We start from the raw sequence: 23,568 nt of genomic DNA on the forward strand, positions 1-23,568 counted from the left end.
CAAGTTTTTTTTTTAAACATAAATATTTTATATACGTCTTCAGGTATAAACAGGGATACAAACACACTAAAAAGCGAACAAAGTACCAAACCCTACTCCCTCAAAAAAAACAAAAAAACAAAACAAAACAAAACGCACAAAACAAAAAAATAGCCTGCAGACATTTGTCCAAACTCGGATTCCGTACATCGTAGAAACGGCATAAACTAGAAATTAGGCGTGGTCAACCCCCCATGATATCCCCCCGAATCGTTATTCGAAATTTTAGGTATACGTGTAGACAATTAGAGTGCATCACAACACATTCACATCACTGTAGTATCATATTTCCCCCCCCAAGCTTTTTTTTTGTAAAAATAAATAAATAAAAAAATAGCAAGAGAAGTGCAATATAAAAAGGCAAAATAATCTTTTTTTTTTCTTTTCTTTTTTTTTTAAACGTAGGTCTTTTAATGATAAGTCTGTCAGGTACTGCAGCAATTAGTAACTTTTCTTTTCAATTTGTGTACAAATTAAATTCTAGAAATACTGAACGGCAGTACGTGCTGACGTTCCCCGATGTGTCACATGACCCGCAATTCTCAACAACAGGAAGTTGTGGTGTGGATCCAAAATGGCTGACCGGTATTAGACGATAAAGCCTCCGTAAATCTTGTGTTTTCCTTCAACACATGAAAATTGTGCTGTGTTTTATCCTCGACGCGGTCTCGACATGGCGCAGTGTGCTCAGTCCGTGCAAGAGTTCGTCCAGGGCTCGTTTGTTCCGATGGTGGCGTCGCTGTGCAGCGAAGGAGCCGAGAGAGTGACTCGCAAGAACAACCTCACTTTTGAGGAACTGCTCAGGCCCTTCTGCCGACTGACGTCCGAAGGTAAGCCAGAAAGCTAGTAGACCCTGGGGAAGGAAAAAAAACAAAACAAAAAAACATGTCGTCGGTGTCCACCAGAGTCACTGACGACAATGAAGGCAAACGTCCACTGTTGACTGTGGGAAAGAGGGTGTTCACTTTTATCCGCCTTCTCCAAAGTGTTTCCACGTCAAAAAGTCAGACACCGGCGTTAAGAATCGGCAAAATACAGGTGACCACACCCCCCCCACCCCCGCTTCCCACCAAAACACAACTGTATTTAACATTTGCAAAAGTTTACAGAAATGTATGGTCTTCAATAAAATAAAAATTAAAAAAAAAAAAGTATGATAACGTGTAAAGTTTTGTAAAACTGTAGGTCTTCAACATAAAACAGCAGGATCGATATCACTTGTACAGGTGACAGCATGTGAGCAGTGTGTAACCGATAACCTTTCCAGTGGATGTTACTATTTTTTTTTTAATTTCTGATTGTGCAGGAAGCTAGTCAACATCAGCTATCAGCATTCTCAAAAGTGTTTCCATATCATAAAGTGAGAAACCAGCGCTAAGGATGGGCAAAAATACAGGCGACATCATGTGAGCACTTTGTAACATGTGTCTGTTAATTTCCCTCTGTTAACTGGTGGTGTTTCCAGGAGATGCTGCCAGTGTTTTTGTTCATTTTCTTTTGATTATGCAGGAAGCTTAAAATGAAGTTTTTGTTGCAACGGCTTCGAGAGAAACAGAAATTCTGCGATGTCATATAAGTTGTGTACCTTGCACTCGCATCTTCAGTGTCAAAACAACTGTAACACACGATGACAAACGCAACGGACCTCACAGCACTGTATTGTCATGGGCAAAAAAGAAATACACAAATTAAGGATTTTACACATAGACAACATGGATTTTTTTTTTGGCCCAGCCACTGCATAAGAATATCATGAAAAACTGCCTTGTTGACTTCCTCTCCACTAGGTCACTTCAGGGATCCCAACAACCAGCTGCAGGTCGTCAAAAACCTGCGCATCAGTGTCAACAGCATCGTGACCAATGTGAATGTGCTGCCCGCTGCCCTCACGCCCGCCCAGTGTCAACTGCTCAGTGACACCGTTTACTCCTCCCAGCCACAAGAAGGCGCTGCATCCAACGTGGTCATCACGGGAGACTATAACCTCAATGTCTGCGGTAAGTGAGGACCCTCGTCAGCCAGCCTGACTGATGGGTTTGAAATATCTGTGTAGTTGATTTTTTTTTTCTGTTCGGAAAAGCCAGATTGTAACGTTGCCACTGTGTATATAAATATACACATACACTACAACCATTACACATGACACACTCATTGCAGGTGGTGTGTAATAAAACACATCTGATCTTGTGTTTTGAGAATAAGTAGTTGTTTGTTTGTTTTTTGTAGTTGAATCAATTACTCCATTGTATGCATTTGTATTAAATCAGCAGCGCTTTGTTGTTGCAGCTGTTGCAGAAGATGAGTGTTTCTTTTTATACTGAGCATCAGGCATTACTGTAATAATTAAGGCATTGAGTTATCACACATTGGTTTCTATATCATATTCTGTCACTTTGTTGTCGTCGCAGACGTTTGAATATCACCATGAATTATTATTTCCTGTCCTATCTGGCATATGGCATAATATAGCGAGAGCTCAGAATATAAAACGTCTTTTAACAACACGTCCAATTGTCCACGTGAAGTTGCCATGACAGAACCGTGTTTGTCTGTCTGTTTGTGTCGTGCTTCAGCAACCACCCCCTGGTTTGAGAACTACAGGGAGAGCTTCCTGAAGGCAATGCCTGCCACCGACCATGAGTTCCTCAACCACTACCTGGCGTGTATCCTTCCATCCTGTCTGGGCTCTCTATGCATGCTCCTTGGTTTCATTGCAGTGAAATACTTGTAACAAGACTGGGTTCAACAATCGTTTGTGGCGCCATCACTCCAGACTTAAAAAAATGGTAAAAAAAAATAATAAAAATAAAAGTTTTTTATTTTTAAGTAGGATTCATTTATTACATTGAATTAATGCATTTGAAAAATGTCAAATTGGAGAAGCCACCAGTCACAAAGTCTGCTTGACCGTCAGCCACAGTCTGGCTCACCACTCTGAAAGACACAACTTATAAAGTGTCAGCACACAAGCGTATTCCCTCAAGCTACATGAACCAAATGGTGCAGCAAATGATGTTAAATCTGACGGGCGTGTTGATTGCTGCCCGACCCTGCAGCCGCTGCTGTCGCGTCGTCTTCGTTCCTGTCCTTTCCTTAACGCGGTGTTTGCAACAGGCCTCCTGGTAGTGTCTTCTTCTGAGGCGACCCCAACGGAGCAGTTCCTCAAGCTGTCGCAGGAGCAGCACCGGATCCAGCACAGTGGAGAATATGCAAATCCAAAGTGGTTTATCCCCAACACACTCAAGTACTATGTTCTCCTGCACGACATGAGTGAGGGCGATGAGCAGAGGTTAGTCACCGCTCCCGTGTGTGTGTGTGTGTGTGTGTGTGTGTGTGTGTGTGTGTGTGTGTGTGTGTGTGTGTGTGTGTGTGTGTGTGTGTGTGTGTGTGTGTGTGTGTGTGCGCGTGTGCGTGTGTGCGTGTACACACATATGTATATACATGTGTGTGTATATATATATGTATGTGTATGTATATACTGTATATATGTATATGCATATATATATATTTGTGTATATATATATATATATACATATGTATATACGTATGTATATATACATATGTGTATATATATATACACACACACAATAAAACCTGTCTCATTTAAATAAAACATAGTTTTAAAAATTGCAAGAAAAACTTTTTTTTTTTTCTTTGAAGTTTTGTTTGAAGTGTGAGTGCTTTCCCTGCTTGGTCACCAGGGCAGAGACGGATTATGAGGACATCAAGCAGAGGTACGGATCTCAGGTCTGCTATCTGCTGAAGATCAACAGTCGAACAAGTGCGCCTGAGGAAGGTGAACAGATCCCAGACCCTTGGAGTAAATACTTGCTCAAGAACGACCCTCATCAGGTGAATGCTGCCTTTCTTCCTGTTAAGTAAGATAGGTGGAGAACAATAGGATGCCTACAGGAATACTGTCAAAGTATAAGTAAATGTAGTTTGCAAGGGGGCTGCAAGGAATGTTTCCCGGTTGTAACGTACAGCTGTGCCTGCAGGGCGTCAGTAAGGGAGCAACTGAAAACGTCCTCGCAGCTGAGTTTGACCATCAGTCAAAACCAGGTGAGTCACGTCCAAAGCTCTCCCACCTCTTCCTCCACTACATCTGATTAGTGAGCGAGTCTTCATTTCAAGGTAATATCAGACCTGTCATCAGTCCCAGCAGGTGACGTGTCCACCTGCGACGCGGACAGTGACCCTCTCCAGCCGGACTCCTCCAGAGGTCCTGGTTCTGTCCACACCGAGCTGAAAGGAGCTGAGCGGGACTCGGATGCTGGCTGCGGTGGCGGCGGCGGCGGCGACGCAGGCAGCCACGGCGTGTTCCTAACCCTGAAGGACCACGACCACATTAGGCTCTTCGTGCAGGAGTTCACCTTCAGGGGCCTGCTGCCTCACATTGAGAAGAACATCAGGCAGCTCAATGACCAGGTAGGTGTCCGGACCTCACGGGTGCAGGGCGATGTGTCAAATTACGCTCAGGGTAAAACCAATGAGGAGCATCGCTCACCACAGGCATTGAACAGTAAAAGTACACACGTGTAAAACCTCACCACTGCATCAGGGTGTTGGGCCTCCTACTGTTTTTTCTTTGTAGTTCTTCTCTCATCTACATTATTTTGTGACAGAGGATCAGGGCCACGAGAAGAGAAAAAAATGAAGAGAATTCTTTTCAAGTTTCCAATTTGAGAATAAAATTTAAATTTCGAGATTGAAGTTGATGTAAAAAAGACAAAATTTTGCATAGAATGTCAACGTGAAGTCCGTCAAAGTGTGGAGAATAAAGTGGAAAGACTCTGAGTGCCAGTCCTGAAGACCCAGGCTGAACCTGGTGCATCCACCTGGTTACTGCAGTTTACTGTTAACTGTGGCTAGCTGGCTTCACCCACCATCCAGATCATTCATCTCCAAATTTCCACTTTATTCACACAAAATCCCACTTTCTTTTCGTCGACTTGAATGAAATTTCGACTTTATTCACAAAATTTCGTCTTTTTTACGTCGTTTTATACTTTTTTCATTTTTTCATACTTTTTTGCTCTCTTGTTTTGCTCTCTTGTTCTCTGCGTGCTGTCCTTACACCGTGGTTGCAGAGTCACAAAGTTTCATTGCTCTGAATTTCTTTACTTATATTGCTGTATTTACCATGCAGCTACCTTGAACGATGAATAAACATGCGCTTAGTTATATTGATTTTAAGTTTTTTCTACAAAAAAATGTATCCTCCAAATGAAGAATCAATTTCTACGTGAGGTAAAACAAATGCAAATTGAGAACTAATGGAATCAACGAAGTGATGGTATGGATGGTGTAGATTGATTGTATGGATTGATGGTATGGATTGATAGTATGAATTGATGGTGTGGATTCATGGTGTGGATTGATGCTATGGACTCATGGTATGGATTGATGCTATGAATTGCTGGTGTGGATTCACGGTCAGACCGCCTCCATCCAGCTGCCGTGTCTTTGCTCCGATCACTCCCGACGGTTTCCCGCCACTCACTGGCAGCCACCTTCCCGTCTGTCTTTTGCAGCTGGTCTCCAGGAAAGGTTTGAGTCGATCCCTTTTCACCGCCACCAAAAAATGGTTTGGAGGAAGCAAAGTTCCAGAGAAAAGCATTGGCGAGCCGAAAAACACCTGCGGCCCTCTGTGAGTACATCGGCCCTGCTTGGTTTTGATCAAGTGTCTTGGTTTGGTATTGCTGGTGCGACGTGTTTCTTCTGTGGATGTTCTGCTCTGCTAGCTACTCGCCAGAAGCCCCCGAGTTGCAGATCAGGAAGATGGCCGACCTGTGCTTCCTGGTGCAGCACTACGAGATGGCCTTCAACTGCTACCACACCGCCAAGAAAGACTTCCTGTCGGACACGGCCATGATCTACGCTGCAGGCGCCTTGGTGAGACCACCTTCACAGTTCTCCTGGTTTGGAGCATCATGGGTTCATTCAATTTTTTTGTCCTCGAGACAAAAAAATTGTGACGTGGCACCAAATGGGAAGGATCTGGAATAGGCGTGGGCAAACTGCGGCTCGGGGGCCATATGCGGCCCGTTTAGCTTTTTAATCCGGCCCGCCGAACTTGAAGAAATGATATTAAGAGTAAAGTATGAGGACTAAAAGTTCCATGGAGTGGATCACAGCAGTGGCGACGGCTCCATCGCAGTCGGAAGACATGTGGAAGGATAACGGATCGACCTTCTGCTCTTCATTTGTGTTGCGTCAGCTCATTGTGTGATGTTGTTATTGTGTTCAGGAAATGGCTGCTGTGTCTGCCTTCCTTCAGTCGCCTGCACCCAGACCTTACCCTGCACACTACATGGATACAGCGATGCAGACATACAGAGAAACTTGCAAGTATGGCCTTCACCAGAATGTCCTCGTTGTCCGACACTTTTAACAACACTGCACAGTGTCTCGTTTTGTAGCACAACATTTGAGTGCTCGTGAAACAAACTGCATTTGTTGGCAATTACAGGAGAAAAAAATAACTGAAAGGCACCCAGTGTCCTTTACCTGCTGAAACCCAACACTGAAGTGAAAATCCAATAATCACTCTTCTTCTTCTTCTTCTCCTCCTTCTCCTCCTCCTCCCCCTTCTTCTCCTGCTCCTCCTTCTCCTCCTTCTCCCCCTTCTTCTCCTTCTCCTCCTTCTTCCTTCTTTTCCTCCTTCTTCTTCTTCTCCTCCTTCTCCTTCTTTTCCTCCTTCTTCTTCTCCTTCTCCCCCTTCTTCTCCTTCCTCCTTCTTTTCCTCCTTCTTCTTCTCCTCCTTCTCCTTCTTCTCCTCCTTCTTCTCCTTCTCCTCCTTCTCCTTCTTTTTCTTCTTCTTCCCCTCCTCCTCCTTCTCCTTCTCCTCCTCCTTCTCCTTGTTCTCCTCTTCCTCCTTCTCCTCCTTCTTCTTCTCCTTCTCCTCCTTCTTCTCCTCCTTTTCCTCCTTCTTCTCCTCTTCCTCCTTCCTCTTCTCCTTCTTCTCCTCCTCCTCTTCTTCTTCTTCCTCTTCCTCTCAACAGAAACATGGTGCTGGCCGAACGTTGTGTCTTACTTAGTGCTGAAATTCTCAAGAGTCAAGGCAAATACTCCGAGGCTGCCACAATCCTGATTAAGATGACGAGTGAGGTGAGAAAGAACCTTCTGTCCTCCCTCACCTCCTCCCTCACGCACTTTGATGTGTTTCCACCACGAATGACGTCGCGCCGTTAGCACATTGCTGCTAGTTGATGAATTGCTGTGGGGGGTATGACTGCCTTGATGATTTGTGCTCCTGCCGTAGGACTCGGACCTGCGCAGTGCTCTGCTGCTGGAGCAGGCGGCCCACTGCTTCATTAAAATGCACGTTCCGATGGTGCGCAAGTTTGCCTTCCACATGATCCTGGCTGGCCACCGATTCAGCAAAGCAGGGCAGGTAGGGTCACTCCTGCTGTTGAACCCAATACTGATGCTGAGTCAAACGGCTCACGATGGTCTTCAATAGAGAGAAGTCTTCTCAGGACGACGTCAACCTTGCACCTGTTCCTCAGAGAGCTGATTGTGACTGTGATAATATTCAGACTGAATATGTTGACTGGCTTTGGACTTAACTAGAACTCATTTTAGTTTGCAGTATTGTCTAGTTGCAGCACAATTTATGCTTTTGGTGGACACAATGTGTCAGAGGAACGCCCTTCATTGCTCCATTGGTTAAAGTAGATTTAATACAGACAAAATATTGTTAAAGACATGCTCATATATACATATATGAGCATGTCACACACACACACACACACACACACACACACACACACACACACACACACACACATATATGCACAGTGTTTGCTGATTCCAACATGTCCCTGGCCTGGTGTTGTGTCTCCTGGCTAGATGGTCCTTTGGGAATTGCGATTCGTTTTAAGATTTGTCACGTGCTTGTGTATTTTCCTTCTCTCCCGTCACGGCCGCCCACTGATGTGTCACCACGTGTCCGCGTCGACCAGCGGAAGCACGCCCTGCGCTGCTACTGTCAAGCCATGCAGGTGTACAAGGAGCGGGGCTGGTCGTTGGCCGAGGACCACATCAACTTCACCATCGGCCGTCAGTTCTTCACGCTAGGCCAACCAGACAGCGCCGTGGAGGCCCTGAGGGAGATTCTGACCAACGACAGCAGGCAGACGGCCAAACAGCAGGCTGCGTTTCTCCGAGAGTACCTCTACGTCTACAAGGTAAGCTCTCCTTATCTTCTGCTCAAATGAAAATATTAGATGAGCTTCTTCCACACTTTGTGGAAATGTTTCCCTTTGCTCTCCATTTGGAGCCGTCCAGTCTGTTCCTACGCTTCCTTTCTTCAACTTGTTGCTTTGTGTGTTCTTTAGAACTTGCTGGTGAGAAATGACGCCAGTCTCCCCCTGCTGCCCTTGCCTTGCATTAACGTGGCCGCCACCAGGGTCTACTTTGGGCATGAGCGACGACCTTCAGAGGGTAAGTCAGGTCTAGTCTAGTCTAGTCTAGTCTAGTTCAATCCAGTCTAGTCCAATCCAGTCTAGTCTAGTCTAGTCTAGTCAGGTCCAGTCCAGTCCAGTCCCGTCTAGTCTAGTCTAGTCCAATCCAATCCAGTCCAGTCCAGTCTAGTCTAGTCAGGTCCAGTCCAGTCCAGTTTTGTGTGATGAACATCACCTTCAAATCATGTTCAAGTGTGATGTTCTTGTTCCCTGCAGACCAATGACTGCTCTCCTTCTATTGCTGTGTGTTCAGGTGAGAAGCAGGCAGCCACCCACGTCTCTTTGGACCAGGAGTACGACGTGGATTTGGCAAACATGTGGTGCCACCTAGAGGAGAAACTTGTGGCCTCGAGCAACAAAGGGGTCGTTCCGCTGAATTTCCAACCCTCCCAGTACTGCCTGAACAGCCAGACAGACAATTTGCTGCAGCCACTGGCAGTGATGGGAGGTACGAGGTCCTGGGCCGTCACAGTTTGTACACCGTGTTGTCCAAACCGTGGCTCCAACTCACCGCTGTGACACCTTCTTGTCTCGGCAGAACCCATCCTGGTGGAGTTGACCTTCCGGAATCCCTTCAAGGTCTCCTTGTCTTTGTTGAACCTCTCACTTCTCTGGGAGTTCACCCCCAGCGACGCGGCTCCGTCTGAGGAGAAACTCCCCCAACCATTGGCCATCTCCAATGAGGAGTGTCTTGCCCAGAAGGTACGTGGTCCGTGTGTGTGCTTCATGCTTGAGATGATCTTCTATTCACTGGGGGTTGATGGAGGACACTGAATAAGCAAGTCAAGGTCACCTTCTGTCTTTCTGCCCTCCAGTCGACGCAGGAGAGCGACACCATCTCCACCGAAGTCATCCTGGAGTTTCACTTGGCTCCAGAGGAGACCAAGACGGTACAACGCTTCCATCACACCGAGTACACAGAGGGATGGGTGGATGGATTGTTTCAGTGGGAAGTTGCTTTTGATAGTCTTTGATGAGAATCCAGTGGTTGCACTGGCTGGAACAGACGTCCAGTGTAGAAACACTCGACTTGAGGTTTGGAGAAGATCAGAGTGGCCACCTGCACTGTGAGAGGTGCTGCTGGTTGCAACTCTGATTGCATCACTTCCACTGGTCTTCACACAGTATTGTTGCCTCGCCAATAGGATTTAAATGGGAAGGAAAATTTGGCAGGTATTTATTCCTTGAGAATTCCAGCCACTTCTGAATCATGTAATGCATCGTAACATCCATGAAAATAATTGAAAGATTTAATTTGGAATGAAAAACGAAAAGGCTTCTTCCCACTGGTGTGTGTGTGTGTGTGTGTGTGTGTGTGTGTGTGTGTGTGTGTGTGTGTGTGTGTGTGTGTGTGTGTGTGTGTGTGTGTGTGTGTTTCATGACAAACTGGATTAACACCCTCAGGACTTGGAGTCCAGGGCATCCTCTCAGTCAGGCTGTTGACAGGATGCCCTTTCAGGCGCAGCAGACACTGAGGGACGCTGTCTGTGTGCTGCAGCGTTGACTCACTCCGCCCCTCCTCCTCTCTCAGGCTCGGCTGCAGCTGCTGCCGCACAGAACCGGGCAGCTGAAGGTGGTCGGGGTGGCGTACGACCTGGCCGCCCCCACGCCTGGTGACATCACCTCCAGTACTGACAGTAAGAGGCTGCTTGTGCTCATAGTGCCCCAGTCTGCCAGACAGGTGTTCTGTGTTGTTCACTGGGCCCCAGCACAGCTCAGCTGGTGGCAGATAAACACTGAGGGAAGGATGTGAGGTTTCTTTGGTGCTTTTTAGAGGTGATTGTGGTGGAAGAAAAATACATTGACCAAAAAAAATTTTTTTTAAATGTGTGCATTTTTCTCTGTGGCGCCGACGCAATAAATTTGAAATGAATTTGCTCGGGTCCATGCAGAGAGGTGGCAGCACCATTAGGTTTGCTCCAATCATTGCCCTGGCAAAGGGATGTTAATGGGACATTTAGGAAGGTTGCAAATCGCAAAAAGGCCCTCCAGTGAAAGCAGTCAACCACTGCACACATGCAGTGTAGGAAAACACTTCCTGTCTGTGAAGTGACGTCAGTGTTGTCAATACAAGTTCTCCAGAAACACTGCTGAAAATAAGCCAGGCTGCTGTGCTGTGTCAAGCAGCAGTGTTTTGGTTTCACTGGAAACCTGGTGTTGTTTTCTGGGTCTGCTTCTTCTGTATCACCATGCACACCGTGCTCACCGTGCACACCATGCACACCATGCACACCAAGCTCACCAAGCTCACCGTGCACACCGTGCACACCATGCTCACCATGCTCTTGCACCTGCACCTTCACAGCAAACATGCTGGTTGACGGATGACACAGGAGCATTTTGGGGGATTCCGTCCCACCAAATGTGAACTTGGACTCTTTGTCTGTCACTGCAGGCAAAGAGACCTTGGAACTGACGGTGGTCCGCGGGAAGCAGGACCTGAAGATCCAAGGCCCTCGACTGAACCAGACCAAAGAGGATAAGATGACGGTTCGCCGAGGTCCTGACAACCGCTTGGATCCCATCATAGCTCCGCCCATGCCCCTGCTGGAGGTACTCGTCAGCCACAACCTGTTTCACCCACGACCTTCTTGCTGTGAGGCGGCAGCGCTAACCACTGCGCCACCGCGTCGCCCCTAATTGAATTTATTTATTTATGTATTGAATGAATGTATTGAATTGATTTCTAGAAAACAGTTAAATTAGGAGAACATCCATTCACCTCTTGAGTTCAGTTGTAATCCTGCAGCACGTCCAGTAGTCAGTCTGTGTTGGTGGATCCGGGAGGTTCTCGAGTTCTTGTCGTGCTCACCTGGTGTTCTACGTTCTGCAGGTCTTCTTCCTGCAGTTTCCCACCGCTCTGCTGTGCGGGGAGATCAGGAAGGCTCACGTGGAATTCTGCAACGTGGGCAGCGTTCCCCTGTGCTGCCTGCGAGTGGCGTCCACGCACCCCGACTTCTTCACCTTTGGCTCTCAGACCAAAGCGGCCTCCTCCCCCGGCCCCATGCCGGCGGCCGACGGCTCGCCCTACCAGACCTACAGCCAATCACAGGCCTCGCTGGCGGCCGAGACCCTGGCGTCGGCCGAGGACTTCGGCCAGCTGTCGGGTGTGGTGGAAATCCCCATCCAGGCCAGCGCGCTGCAGCCGGGCGAGTCAGCACAGCTGCCTCTCTGGCTCCGAGGACCGGATCAGGAAGGAGTCCACGAAATCCACTTCCTCTTCTATTACCAAGCCAAAGACAAAGGAAGCAAAATCAAGTCAGTGTTTCACAAACTCATTTTCTTGCATTGAACGCTGGTAAATTTTTCCTTAAAGCTTCTAAGGGGCGTTTTTCAGTCTGTGAGAGTGCAGTAGAGAGCGACTGCAGGTTGTCCAATGACTGAAAGGTTGCCGGTTCAAATCCCGCTCCATCCCATTCGGTCGTTGCGTCCCTGGGCAAGACACTGAACCCTCATTGGCTCGTACCAACGTTAGCGATGAGCTGCGTTTCCATCACCCCTAGAATTGCACAAAACCTAAATATGATAATAAAAACCTGGTGGTGGAAACGGCGCTACCTGGAAAAACCTCTCAAATATGTCTCAAAGGTTTTGATGCTCTCATGAGGAGGCTTTTCACACGGATCCATACGGAGGAATATCACTAAAGTGTCATGGAAACACTTTTAGGTATTTACACGTCAGCGGACGTGACGTACGGGGTCACATGACCAGTGACACTGCTGCGTTATGATTGGACGGAGGAGGAGACAGAATATTTTTTTTACAAGTCATCAAAGAGAAAAATAGAACAAGCATTCTGGACAGCAAACAAGCGAAAGGAATTTTCACGAGAATTATGACTTAAGACACTTCACACCATTCAGTGGGAACTCCTGCAAATCACGATTGTACTTTGGCGAAATTTTAGAAATATGGCTTGAAATACGGCAGTGAATTCACTTTTCTTCCTGCTTGTCTTTCTTTTCCTCCCTCCCTCCCTCCCACCCCCAACCTCCCAGTCACCGGGTGTTGCGCCACACAGTGTTCATCTGCGCCAGTCGCTCCTTGAGCGTTCAAGCCACCGCCTGTCGCAGCAGCGTCCCGTCCGACGACAAGCAGCACAACAGCGCGGGTGGAACGCTCATCTTTGTAGATGTTGAAAACCTCAACGCTGTGAGAGACACACACACACACACACACACACACACACACAGGTGTTGTTCCTGGGGAGGAGGCGTCACTCCGCCCAGATTTCATCCTTGTCCTGCTCTCTGCTTCCAGAGTCACACTCGGATGTGTGAGTTCCACATCCTGCAGGTGTCCAGCATCAGCCAGCAGTGGAACCTCCACGCGTGTCTCAACCCCGACAGAGAAAAAGGTGAATGCGTCATGACGCAGAGTCACTTGTGTTCTGTAAATACTGGGCGTGTAGCGCTACACTGAAATGTAATTTGGGTTCGGTTCTGTTTCTTGGAAGCGCTCGGTTCGGAATAATTTTCGGTACAAAAAAGGCAGAAAGAAATTGACTTAAAAAGCTTTTTTTTTATTTATTTATTTATTTTTTAAATAATGCAAACAATAGAACTTTTAAAAAATAATCTAATGAAATAAACTGTTTATTAAGTTAAAACTGTAAACTTTGAACACTTATCAGCAACAGCCTGAATATGACAAATATAACAATTCAAGCTCATGTTATTGCTTTGGCCCGGTCAGAGTTGCCATGTTTCCCGCAGCACCGCCGCTCTCTGGGGAACAATGTCGACACACAACTTTGGGTTTATCCACTTGCCTTTGTCTATCCTTCAAAATGGTTCAATACATCCATGTGAACCGTTACACCCCTAGTAAATACTGCAAATGTGAATGTCCAAAAGTGGTGAAAATTAGCGGCAGTTTCCACGTTGTGTTGCGTTAATTGTGTTTATTTTCACTTCGCACACAATCCAGGATGGGTCCAGCAGGACCGTGTGTTATTGGTCACTGCAGTTAGCGTGTTGTTGTGGTTGGAGGGTAAAGACAAAACTTCAGGCTGGTCACCAGTAGCACTAACGAGCTGTGTTGCGTGCGATTGGTCGTCTGCACCTCGCGGCGGCTCAGATTGCCAGGCGGGGGAAGGGGGCGGGGTTTGCAGCTGTGACATCAGCGCTTCCTAAAGATGACGGTTTCTGCATTTACATGAAGTGTTGGCCGCCGCTTTCAAACAGCAGTGGTTTCACACGTGAGCGTCAACAGGATTTCAACCTTGCACCTTTAAAGTCTCAAGATTTCCCCGCGTCAGACTCCAGAAAGACCAAAGTTCTCCCGGACTGACGGCTGTGTTTCTGCTCCTCCACCTCCTAGACTGTAGACTCAGCAGCAGAGAGCGAGCCAAGCTGTGCTTCAGAGCCACCAGGTGCAAGAACGGCCAAGGTGAAGGTCAATCGGGTCCACCTGCACTGTTCAGCCCTGCCTTTGATCAACCAATCAGTATTCATGATTATTTGTTTGCTACTTCAAGGTGACGCAGACTCCATGAAGAAATTCACCTTTGCAGATCTCACCCTGGGAAGTGAACGGGTACGTTTTAGTACAATTACACTGCTGTCTGTAAAATCTCTTCGTATTGGACGGCCTGGCTGACTCAGAGTTCACTGGACATGCTAGAAAGTCGACTAGTGTGAAGTGCATCTGGCTGGTGGCTCCTCAGACTCCACTGCTCCAGGCCACTCCCATCCAGGCCACTCCCATCCAGGCCACTCCCATCCAGGCCACTCTCATCCAGGCCACTCTCATCCAGGCCCCTCTCATCCAGGCCCCTCCCATCCAGGCCCCTCCCCTCCAGGCCACTCCCATCCAGGCCCCTCCCCTCCATGCTGCACATGATTATGAAAGATACCTTCTCACTCCCAGCAACTAAAGATGACTCTGTTTGTTCTCTCTGGTCTGCTCTCCTCTGATTGGTTTTTCTGTTGCTGAGGATCGCTTCATGTTTTGCTTCGATGCACGTAAACACCTGGAAGAGCCACCTGTCGGCAGAATGCTGCACTCTCCCATGATGCAGTGTGACCGCTGCCCCTCTCACCTGCTTGCTGCCTGTGTGTGCAGATCGTCAGCTCCTCGGCGCCCTGCGGAGATTTCTACTTCCTGAGCTGCTGGAGCTCCGACTCCAAGCGGAGGGAGGCGGCGGCGGCGGCGGCGGCGTCTCGGACGCTGTTCAGCAGTAAGCGTCAGAGCTCCGCTGCTGCCGCTGCGGAGACGACCTCTGACCTCACCCACCTGTTGAAGACGTGCAGTGAGCTGGATCTCAACATCATTGTCATTTGGAAGGTAGGCGTCGTAGAAAAACAAGATGAAATATTGAAGCTTTTTCTGAAGTTCCTCTCTGATGGTTGTGGTTCTGTTCAGGCGTACGTCATTGAAGACAACGTGCAGGTGGTGCTCCAGGGCCAGCTGCACGTGGCCATGCAGTCCATCGGGGAGGAGGCCATTTCTCTGACACCTAAAGAGGTGCCGTACACGCGCGTCCACCATGAAAAAAACACACCCAGTTTCAAATCACTGCACTTTCCAGACCAGACAGACATTAGCTCCAGCCGCCAGAGGGGGGCGCTCTAATCGAGGCTTGTGACGACTAGCGGTATGCTGCTGCTGCTGCTGCTGCTGCTGCTGCTGCTGCAAATGAATTTCAACATGAAGTGAAGGACAAGTCCTGTTCTGCAGAGTCAAAGCTGCAGCTGACAACTGGGAGAGTGAGTGTGGCAGTAGCGAGGGAGCTGCAGTGGCTGCAGTGAAGGAAACTACTGGAGGGCTGTAGTTACTTCCTGGTTGTGCCCCGGCCACCTGCTCAGCCCGGTGCTCTTTGTTCTTTTGTTATTATTCATAGAACTTTCCCCTCTTTAATTTTCCACATGGAACGTCTGTTCTCGGTCTTGGACTTTTTAAAAATAAGTTTTCTCCCTCAAAAAGTCCGACTTGTATATGTTTTGTTTCTTCTTCACAACCTTTTTTTTTTATTATTATTATTTTTAACTGATGCGACTTTATAGTCCGGAGCTGCTTCTAGTCTGAAATATAATCTGAGATTAAAGTTGGGGGAAATATCAGCATGAGGTCATTTCCAACATGAACAATATTATTCTTTTGTATTTTTCACTTGTGGCTTATTTATTCTTTTTATTTTATTTTATTTATTTTTTTATTTTTTTATTTTTTTATTTTTTTGTGTGTGTGTCTTGGTGTTCTATCCTTTTTATTTCTCTTTCCCTTTACATGTTGAAATGAAACATGACTTTCCTTTGTGCTTCAGGAGGCTCAGGACATGTTGCTGCTGAAGTTCAAGTCGGAGCTGCCGTCTCCTGCAGCCCTGCCCCCCTCAGCGCTGTCACAGCTCGTCAAGACCAACCTGCACTATCCAGAGACCTACATCCACTCTTTCATCCAGAACAGGTGAGACCAGGGAGGGGGGGAGGGGGTTCTGAGATTTGATAGAGGGGCCGGAGGAGCAGCAGCAGCAGCAGCAGCAGCAGATGATGAAATGGTGAGGCACCTCATAAGAGGAGACAATCTATCCTGGATATTATGGAGAAAACATGTTGCTGTAATGAGGCAAAGTGGCAACCACATCAGTGTCTTTGAAGCCCCACCAGGGTGTTGAGCTCTTAGAACCACCCAGAATCATCCAGTACCACCAGGGTGTTTAGCTTTTAGAACCATCCAGAACCACTCATAACCACCTAGAACCACCCAGAACCATCTAGAACCACCTAGAACCACCTCAAACCACCCAGAACCATCCAGAACCACCCAGAACCACCAGGGTGTTTAGCTCTTTATTGAAATGACTCTGCAAACACTGCAGACATGGAGGAGGTGCAGCTGCTTGATGACTGACTGACTGTTAATATCATTTCCTCAAGTTGATCTTTGGACCAAAATCAAAAGCTTAACGGGCCGCATATGGCCCCTGGGCCGTAGTTTGCCCAGGTCTGCATTGGACACCAACTTCAACTCTTGCAACATTCATTTCACATTCACATATTCACATATTCACCTGCATGTCAGTACTCAGCAATACTCATAGTGTTGTTGTGTAATTTGACCAGCCTGCCACATGGGGTCACTGTCACAAGGTTTCACTGCAGTTACAAACACAAATTTAAGAAAATGTTCATATACATACATATACAACCGGCATCAGTGTGGTGGTGGTATCGGCACATATTTGATGAGTAAAGTACTCAACCCTGGTATCGGTACCGATACCCAATGCTGGTGACTGGTGCTGTCGATACTGGATACTGGTATCGGTGCGTCCCTGATTGACTTCATGTCTTCGGCCCTCTGTAGAATAAACACATTCGCTTGTGTTCTTCCACCTGTTGCCAGAACACAGAGAAATCCAAACGTGTATCTCACCTGCTGTTTGATGTTCAGTGCTGGCCAGAACCCCTGCCAACTCCTGGTTCCAGTCAGCGGGGAATCATTTGATACTTTGCCAATGACGGTTCTTTCCCCAACCTTCCTCCAGTGTGTGCGTGGTGCCGGTGGTCTTGACCTTGTCCAACTCTTCTCTGGCTGAAGTGGACGTCATCATTGACTTGCGGCATAAAAACACCAGGTACGTTTTTTCAATGTGGTATCTGTCTTAGATATCTATACAGAACTGCTCTGACTGGCAAAGGCAATATTGTAGTGTAAAAAATCATTGAAAAAAAACACACACTGACGTAATCATCACACAAACTGTATTAAAACAAACTGTAAACATACAACCACACAAATGAAATATAAAGTTTCCGACGCTCTCACTCACAGCCCAGTCCAGACATTTTCACTTTATATGGGCCTGGAGTGGGTCAATAATCTATAATGGTACTTACTTATTCTTTAAATAGTGAAATATTTATTTTTTTTAAAGGCTGAAAATGAATGAGTTTACATGCGACCATGTACCATTACACCTGTTCACACACAGTCACCACCAGGGCAGCACAACAACAACAGCAAGCAGCAGGCAGGAGACAGATGAAGGAGTTTTAGGACCGTAGTTGGACGGTAGTTACTGTCTGAGGCTCTGAGACTCTGCAGGCTCTGTGTGTGCGCTAGATGCGTTACGTTATTGTATTCTGATGGTTGTTGTTCCATACACTTGGCACTAGGGGGCGACGTCAGCCTACTCGGGTTGTTTTGCAACCACCTTTTTGAGGACTGAGGAGCCGCGTTGGTCTCTGATGTCTGGACTGGGCTGAGAGTGGGCCCAGTGTTTCTTTTCATTGGACAGTCTTGAACTTTATATTGAGTTTGTTTGGTTCAGGGTTACGGTTTGTTTGTTTTTTTTCTGACATTTGTTGTTATTATTTTTTACAATACAATGTTGCCACTCAGTAGTTTTATCTGACGATATCGCAGCCGTTCGCTGACAGTTGCTCCTCCCCTCCGCAGCCCGGAAGGTGTCGGGCTGCACAGCGTCTTCTCCTGGGTGGGCCAGACCTTCTACAAGCTGCAGCTGAAGCCGCAGGACGCGCTGTGCGTGCGGCTGCAAGCCTGCTTCTTCCAGGCCGGCGTGTACAACCTCAACACGCCGCAGGTCTTCGCCAAGCCTTCGGACCAGGGCGCAGAGTTCGAGACCAGCCAGCAGGCGGCCTCGCCCGCCCTCATCATCATCAGCAACGCCTGAGTGGACGGTGGAGGTCTGCAACATGCGTGACCTGGAGGACGGGAAGCTGCTTTCCTCGTATTGGGTCCCCTACATCCAGCAGTCAAAGACACGGAGGCCTGAATGAAGCTGCGCTTGCAAAGCTTCCAGGAAGTCTCTGCAAGGTTTTATTTTCCCTGGCCAGGAATTGAGTTTCTTGTTTGTTGCTTTTTGTTGAATAACTTCACCTTTCATGTATCGTGTAACATTGACGACCAGATCGTGACACCAGAATCCTTGCAACGTGTCAGTCATTCTTGCTTCCAGACCTTCACGCACGACTCGGTTCAGTTCTGCAGCGACGACATCGCTGCTCTCTCCTGAGCGGACCTGCTATTTATTTACACCCATCTTGTTTATTGTGACTTACTGTGTAAAAATGAAAAATGACCTTTTTGGCATCGACGACATTACCCAGCAGCCCCAGTTCTCCACGGCTCCAGCCTGCACTTTCACAGTTTGGCCAGCAGGTGGAATCGGAGATTCTGTAAACTGTGTCATTCCCAGTGCAGAGGGGGGGGAATTCACCTGGTTTCTGCCACAGACCACCAACATTTATTGAAGTCTCAGCGGCCAGGGTTCCTCACTGGTGTTCAACCACAGTGTTTGTCAGCCTCTTTTTAAACTTGTGTGCAATCATCGTGTTAGGACTGGGATTCAAACACAAACCAAACAGGCTGATCTCATTTGGAAACCCATCGTCGTGTCTTTTAAATGACGTGAGAGGCTTTGTGTTGTGAGAGCAGCGCCTTTGATCTGGGACCTCGTCATCGTCCTGCGTGAACTCTTCCTCGGTGTTCTTCATGCAACTCGAGTGTTGAAAATAAACCTCCATGTTCGGCTCCAGGGATTTTTTTTTTGACCTCAGTAGGATCATATAGACGAATAACACTACAACCACTGCACAACTCGCGTGCGTGCGTGCGTGCGTGCGTGCGTGCGTGCGTGCGTGCGTGCGTGCGTGCGTGCGTGCGTGTGGAGCCCTCCCGGACCATCGCAGTCTTCACTACTGGTTATTCTAGCACTCTGAACAGGTCAGGCTTAACTAAGTCTGAATTATACCGGTGCAAGTCACTTAAACAGATCTCGGCAAAAGAATGAATTCATTTCATAAAACTCCAATGGCAACAAGAAAATCTAGAACGTGTTTGCATTAAATCTGTGGAGGTAAATGTTGATTCTATCTGATAAAGTTGACACAGCACAGATGGATTCACTCACTCACTTGTGTAATGTTGATCTATTTTTTTTGCCATTTGTTCGACGTAGAACAATTGATTTTATTCAATAAAAAAAAAAAACACTGGATGTCGTTCATTTCATGTAAAATAAAATAAGAAATAACTATTGTGTGGTTGTCATGTGGTATTGTCTCTCTCCCCCCCCGGGCAGGGATTGTTGCCGTTTCAGTGGTCCAGGTGGTCTGGCATGAAGCAGTGGCATCCTCCCACTAGGAGGCGCTAAACACAAAATGCAATTTCTTGTCCGGTCTTTGGATTTTGATCCGGAGTGTAAATAAATTCAGTGCTCAGCTGTCATCCAGACAGAACCAACTGGGAAGAGAACTGCTAGCTCTCCTGCATTGGCCGGGAGTCGAACCCGGGTCTCCTGCGTGGGAGGCAGGAATTCTGCCACTGAACCACCAATGCTGACGAGCAACATAATCTCAGGAGCTCCCATCTGACTTAGTTGTATCACATGTGGAGCAAACGTGCAAAAAACAGGAAATAAGAGAACAAGTCCCATGCTGTAGTTTGCTCTGGTCAGTTTGTCGTCCGTCACCAAACCACGTGACCTAATGGACAAGGTGTCTGACTTCGGATCAGAAGATTGAGGGTTTGAGTCCCTTCGTGGTTGTTTCTGTCAGCTGATATTTTGGATGGAGAGAGAAATGTGTTTGACTTCTGCTGCATCTTGTAAACTTAGGACAACACCTGGGATTGGTTTCATGTTTCTTTGTCTGAATCTCTGGCTCGGGCTCAGGGTGTGTGGTCACACACTATTTGTTTGTGTGTTTGCTTGCACCGATCAGAAATCATAAAAAAAGGGTTTCAAAGCCAACGAGGCCGGTTAGCTCAGATGGTTAGAGCGTGGTGCTAATAACGCCAAGGTCATGGGTTCAAGCCCCATACTGGCCAGAAACCCACTTTCAGACAAACCTCCTGTGTCGCTCTTGTTTTCAAATAATCTGAAAAGGCAACAAGAACATTTGTGTTCATCTCCAATTTTCATAATTCAACCAAAAGCTAACTGCTTCGTAAAGCATTGACGGCTTTCTCATACATCTTGGTAGTTTGATATGGAAGTGAGAAGAGTGGAGATAATTACAGTGATGTCCGATGCAACTGTTCTCCAGACAGAACCAACTGGGAAGAAAACTGCAAGCTCTCCTGCATTGGCCGGGAATCGAACCCGGGTCTCCTGCGTGGGAGGCAGGAATTCTGCCGCTGAACCACCAATGCTGACGAGCAACACGGAGAAAAGGTTTTATCACCTGGCATGGGTCTGGAACCCACGTCCATGCCAGTGAGAATCTCAGGAGCTCCCATCTGACTTAGTTGTGTCATATGTGTAGCAAACGTGCAAAAAACCAGGAAATAAGAGAACAAGTCCCATGATGTAGTTTGCTCTGGTCAGTTTGTGGTCCTTCACCAAACCACGTGGCCTAATGGACAAGGCGTCTGACTTCGGATCAGAAGATTGAGGGTTCGAGTCCCTTCGTGGTTGTTTCTTTCAGCTGATATTTTGGATAAAGACAGAAATGTGTTTGACTTCTGCTGCATCCTGTAAACTTATGACAACACCTGGGATTGAAACGAGAGTGGTGATAGGAGAGCATCTTCTGCATTTGTTCATGGTTCTGATGGCCTGGGGGGGTAAAAGGCCAGTCTCTGATTTAGCTGCGTGAGTACGGAGGTGACTGCAGCAGCCGCAGCAATCAGTTGTTGGGATGTTGAGGATTGATGGCTTGTGTCTTGGTTGGAGGGCCATTTAAGGCGGCTGCCAGAGTAGTCCGGCAGCCTCGGAGGGAAGATGCTGCTGTCGTGTAGACCGGCCCAGAAAACACAGCCGTCTCGCCAGCGTCCCGAACATCTTGGGGACTCCTGGATTACACCCTTGTTGCCGGACAGACACTTCCGCGTGGGATACCTGAGCGCCGCGAATGACTTCGAGGGCTTCAACTCACCTGGGTTTGCTGCTCGCTTTGTTTCCAACCATCAGGTAGGAACGATTTTGGCCACCGGGGGGGCGGCCTCATCCTCTTTCTTAGGACTAAGTGCCAGGGGAAGTGTTACTTTTGAACCTCTGAAGACCGTCTGCCACTGGCTGGGCGGTCGGCCAGGAGTCCCTCCACTGCGGCTCCTCTGCACTCGCTCTCCAGCTCCACCCGCAGTGTCACGGCCGCCTCTGCACCCACAGAGGAAGTCAAGCAGAATGAATGAACGAGCCCTTTTTTTTTCGTCACATGTACCGAAATGCACGCATAATGGCACAATCACCATCTACACATGTACAGGGTACTACCCGAGAAATTAGAATATCAAGTGAAAGTTGTTTTATTTTGGCGATTTAACATAAAAGATGAAAGCAACACATTTTATTGAGCCATTCCACGCAAATTGACATCTCAAGCAGTTCCTTGTTGTAACTTTGCTGATTAAGATTTTCAGCTTATTAAAACCACAAACCCACAAACTCAGAAAATTATTATAAAATTTGAGGGTTTTTTCTTTTAAGCTGCAAGACCTGATCAGCAAAATGCAAAGTACAATCTGCCAGGTGGAAGACAGGACTGCAGGATTGGGCAGAAAGGGGAGAACCGGGGGGGGGGAGAAGACACCTGTCAAACTGAGCTCCAGGGAGAGGACAGTGTGGGCGGGGACAAAAAACACCTCAGCAAAGCAACATGGGCACATAGAAACAACACGACATGGCATAGACCGGATCACTAACAGTGGGTGGGGCTGGGGGTGAGTTGTTCCAGTGCAGCAGTTGAGGCGCCACCACGCCGACCCCGCCTACCGGCCACACTGTGGCATGAAGCAGTGAAGGCGTTGCGTGAGGGATGGGAGGGTGAGTACATGTGTGTAAGTGTCCGTGGATGCGTGTGTGTGTGTGTGTGTGCGTTTCTCGGTGTCTCCACTGTCTCTGTGCCTCGCTCGGCTGGATGTCCTGGCGATAACACAGCGGTTGTGGAGAGGTCCGTGACTGAGGCCCAGACAGAGTCAACAATCCACAGGTGTCCGCGAGAGGCGGGGGGGGGGGGTTCTGAGCGTCTAACTGTGCAGTGATCTCCTGGACAAGGCATTCCTGCAGCGACCTTGGCCGAGGCCGACGGGGAGGGGCTTGGATTACAGACTAGGATTGTTTGGGCGACGAGCTGCATTCCAACACACCTGGACTGCCCTGACTGTCCAGCCTGCTCTCCAAGACCACAACAAAGAGTTAAACACTGTCAGGCAGCCCAAACCTTGCCTAACAAACTGTGTGACTCTTTTTGTGTTGTTCACAATAATATCAGTACCATTTCTTTTCAATTGAAATGTCATATTCTGATGCTTCAAGTTCACCCCGGTGATGCATTTAAATAAGCTGTATACAAAGTTTTCTTCTGTGTGTGTGTGCACATATACAAATACACAGCTCAACAGTTATGCAGACACAACCAGTCTGTAAGAACAGCTGCCTGCGTTGGCTGGGAGTCGAACCCGCGTCGCCTGCGTGGGAGGCAGGAATTCTGCCACTGAACCACCAATGCTGACAGGCAACCCGGAGAGAAGAACCCACATCCATGTGATTGAGAATCTCAGGCCACGCCGATCTGACTGACTTGTGACCTGTGCTCCTTCACCAAACCATGTGGCCTAATGGACAAGGCGTCTGACTTCGGATCAGGAGATTGAGGGTTCGAGGCCCTTCATGGTTGTTTCTTTGAGCTGATATTTGGATGAAGAGAGAAATGTGTTTGACTTCTACTGCATCCCGTAAACTTATGACAACACCTGGGATTGAAATGAGTGGAAATAAGACGGTGTTGTTTGTTGTGCAACATCCACTGAAACACCAGTCAGTACTTGGTTTCTAAAACAGTTGGTTAACGTTAGGACAGATTGATGGCTGCCAGTGTCTTCTCATTGTCCTTCATAAGGTTTCATGTTTCTTTGTCTGAGTCTCTGGCTTTGGCTCAGACACTATTTGTTTGTTTGTGTGTGTTTGCTCAAACAAGGCCGGTTAGCTCTGGTGGCTAGAGCGTGGTGCTAATAATGGCAAGGACCATGCTGGTCAATGTGTGGCACATATCGGTGTGAGAAGCTGTTTTCAGGGAGGAAGATGAACAAACCAGAAGTCGTCTCACTGATGATTGTGTTTTTGTTGCGTCTGTGTGTTCAATAAATGTTTGTC

The 23,568-nt window shown here is 47.6% G+C and overlaps 1 protein-coding gene and 5 non-coding genes across 7 annotated transcripts; 4 read left to right on the forward strand and 2 right to left on the reverse strand.

The window, feature by feature from the left end:
- Positions 1 to 583: 583 nt before the first annotated feature.
- On the forward strand, positions 584 to 18,657 carry trappc8 (trafficking protein particle complex subunit 8). Of its 2 annotated transcripts, none has more exons than XM_076045162.1 (29): positions 584 to 869; positions 1,827 to 2,036; positions 2,613 to 2,702; positions 3,154 to 3,328; positions 3,741 to 3,891; positions 4,038 to 4,101; positions 4,184 to 4,467; positions 5,574 to 5,689; positions 5,784 to 5,934; positions 6,290 to 6,390; positions 7,044 to 7,149; positions 7,304 to 7,435; positions 8,007 to 8,231; positions 8,382 to 8,487; positions 8,761 to 8,955; positions 9,046 to 9,209; positions 9,323 to 9,397; positions 10,039 to 10,144; positions 10,903 to 11,060; positions 11,341 to 11,765; positions 12,509 to 12,662; positions 12,771 to 12,867; positions 13,833 to 13,901; positions 13,990 to 14,048; positions 14,577 to 14,798; positions 14,877 to 14,978; positions 15,778 to 15,917; positions 16,999 to 17,088; positions 17,913 to 18,657. In XM_076045162.1, exons 1-29 carry the CDS (start codon positions 713 to 715, stop codon positions 18,145 to 18,147), a joined length of 4,359 nt encoding a protein of 1,452 aa, XP_075901277.1. In that variant the 5' UTR covers positions 584 to 712; the 3' UTR covers positions 18,148 to 18,657. The 2 variants fall into 2 exon arrangements, with proteins under 2 accessions (XP_075901277.1, XP_075901278.1); XM_076045163.1 differs by having other exon boundaries at positions 4,196 to 4,467.
- Positions 18,658 to 19,743: 1,086 nt separating this feature from the next.
- Positions 19,744 to 19,814, reverse strand: trnag-ccc (transfer RNA glycine (anticodon CCC)). The gene has a single exon. It is a non-coding gene; the product is annotated as a tRNA-Gly (tRNA).
- A 415-nt stretch (positions 19,815 to 20,229) lies between these two features.
- Positions 20,230 to 20,303, forward strand: trnai-aau (transfer RNA isoleucine (anticodon AAU)). The gene has a single exon. It is a non-coding gene; the product is annotated as a tRNA-Ile (tRNA).
- A 253-nt stretch (positions 20,304 to 20,556) lies between these two features.
- Positions 20,557 to 20,627, reverse strand: trnag-ccc (transfer RNA glycine (anticodon CCC)). The gene has a single exon. It is a non-coding gene; the product is annotated as a tRNA-Gly (tRNA).
- A 192-nt stretch (positions 20,628 to 20,819) lies between these two features.
- Positions 20,820 to 20,892, forward strand: trnar-ucg (transfer RNA arginine (anticodon UCG)). The gene has a single exon. It is a non-coding gene; the product is annotated as a tRNA-Arg (tRNA).
- Positions 20,893 to 23,019: 2,127 nt separating this feature from the next.
- Positions 23,020 to 23,092, forward strand: trnar-ucg (transfer RNA arginine (anticodon UCG)). Its single transcript has one exon. It is a non-coding gene; the product is annotated as a tRNA-Arg (tRNA).
- The last annotated feature ends 476 nt before the right edge of the window (positions 23,093 to 23,568 follow it).

Source organism: Nelusetta ayraudi, unplaced genomic scaffold (assembly GCF_046127955.1).
Source record: "Nelusetta ayraudi isolate G7.1 ecotype Tasmania unplaced genomic scaffold, CSIRO-AGI_Nayr_v1 ptg000084l, whole genome shotgun sequence".
Lineage (NCBI taxonomy): Eukaryota > Metazoa > Chordata > Actinopteri > Tetraodontiformes > Monacanthidae > Nelusetta > Nelusetta ayraudi.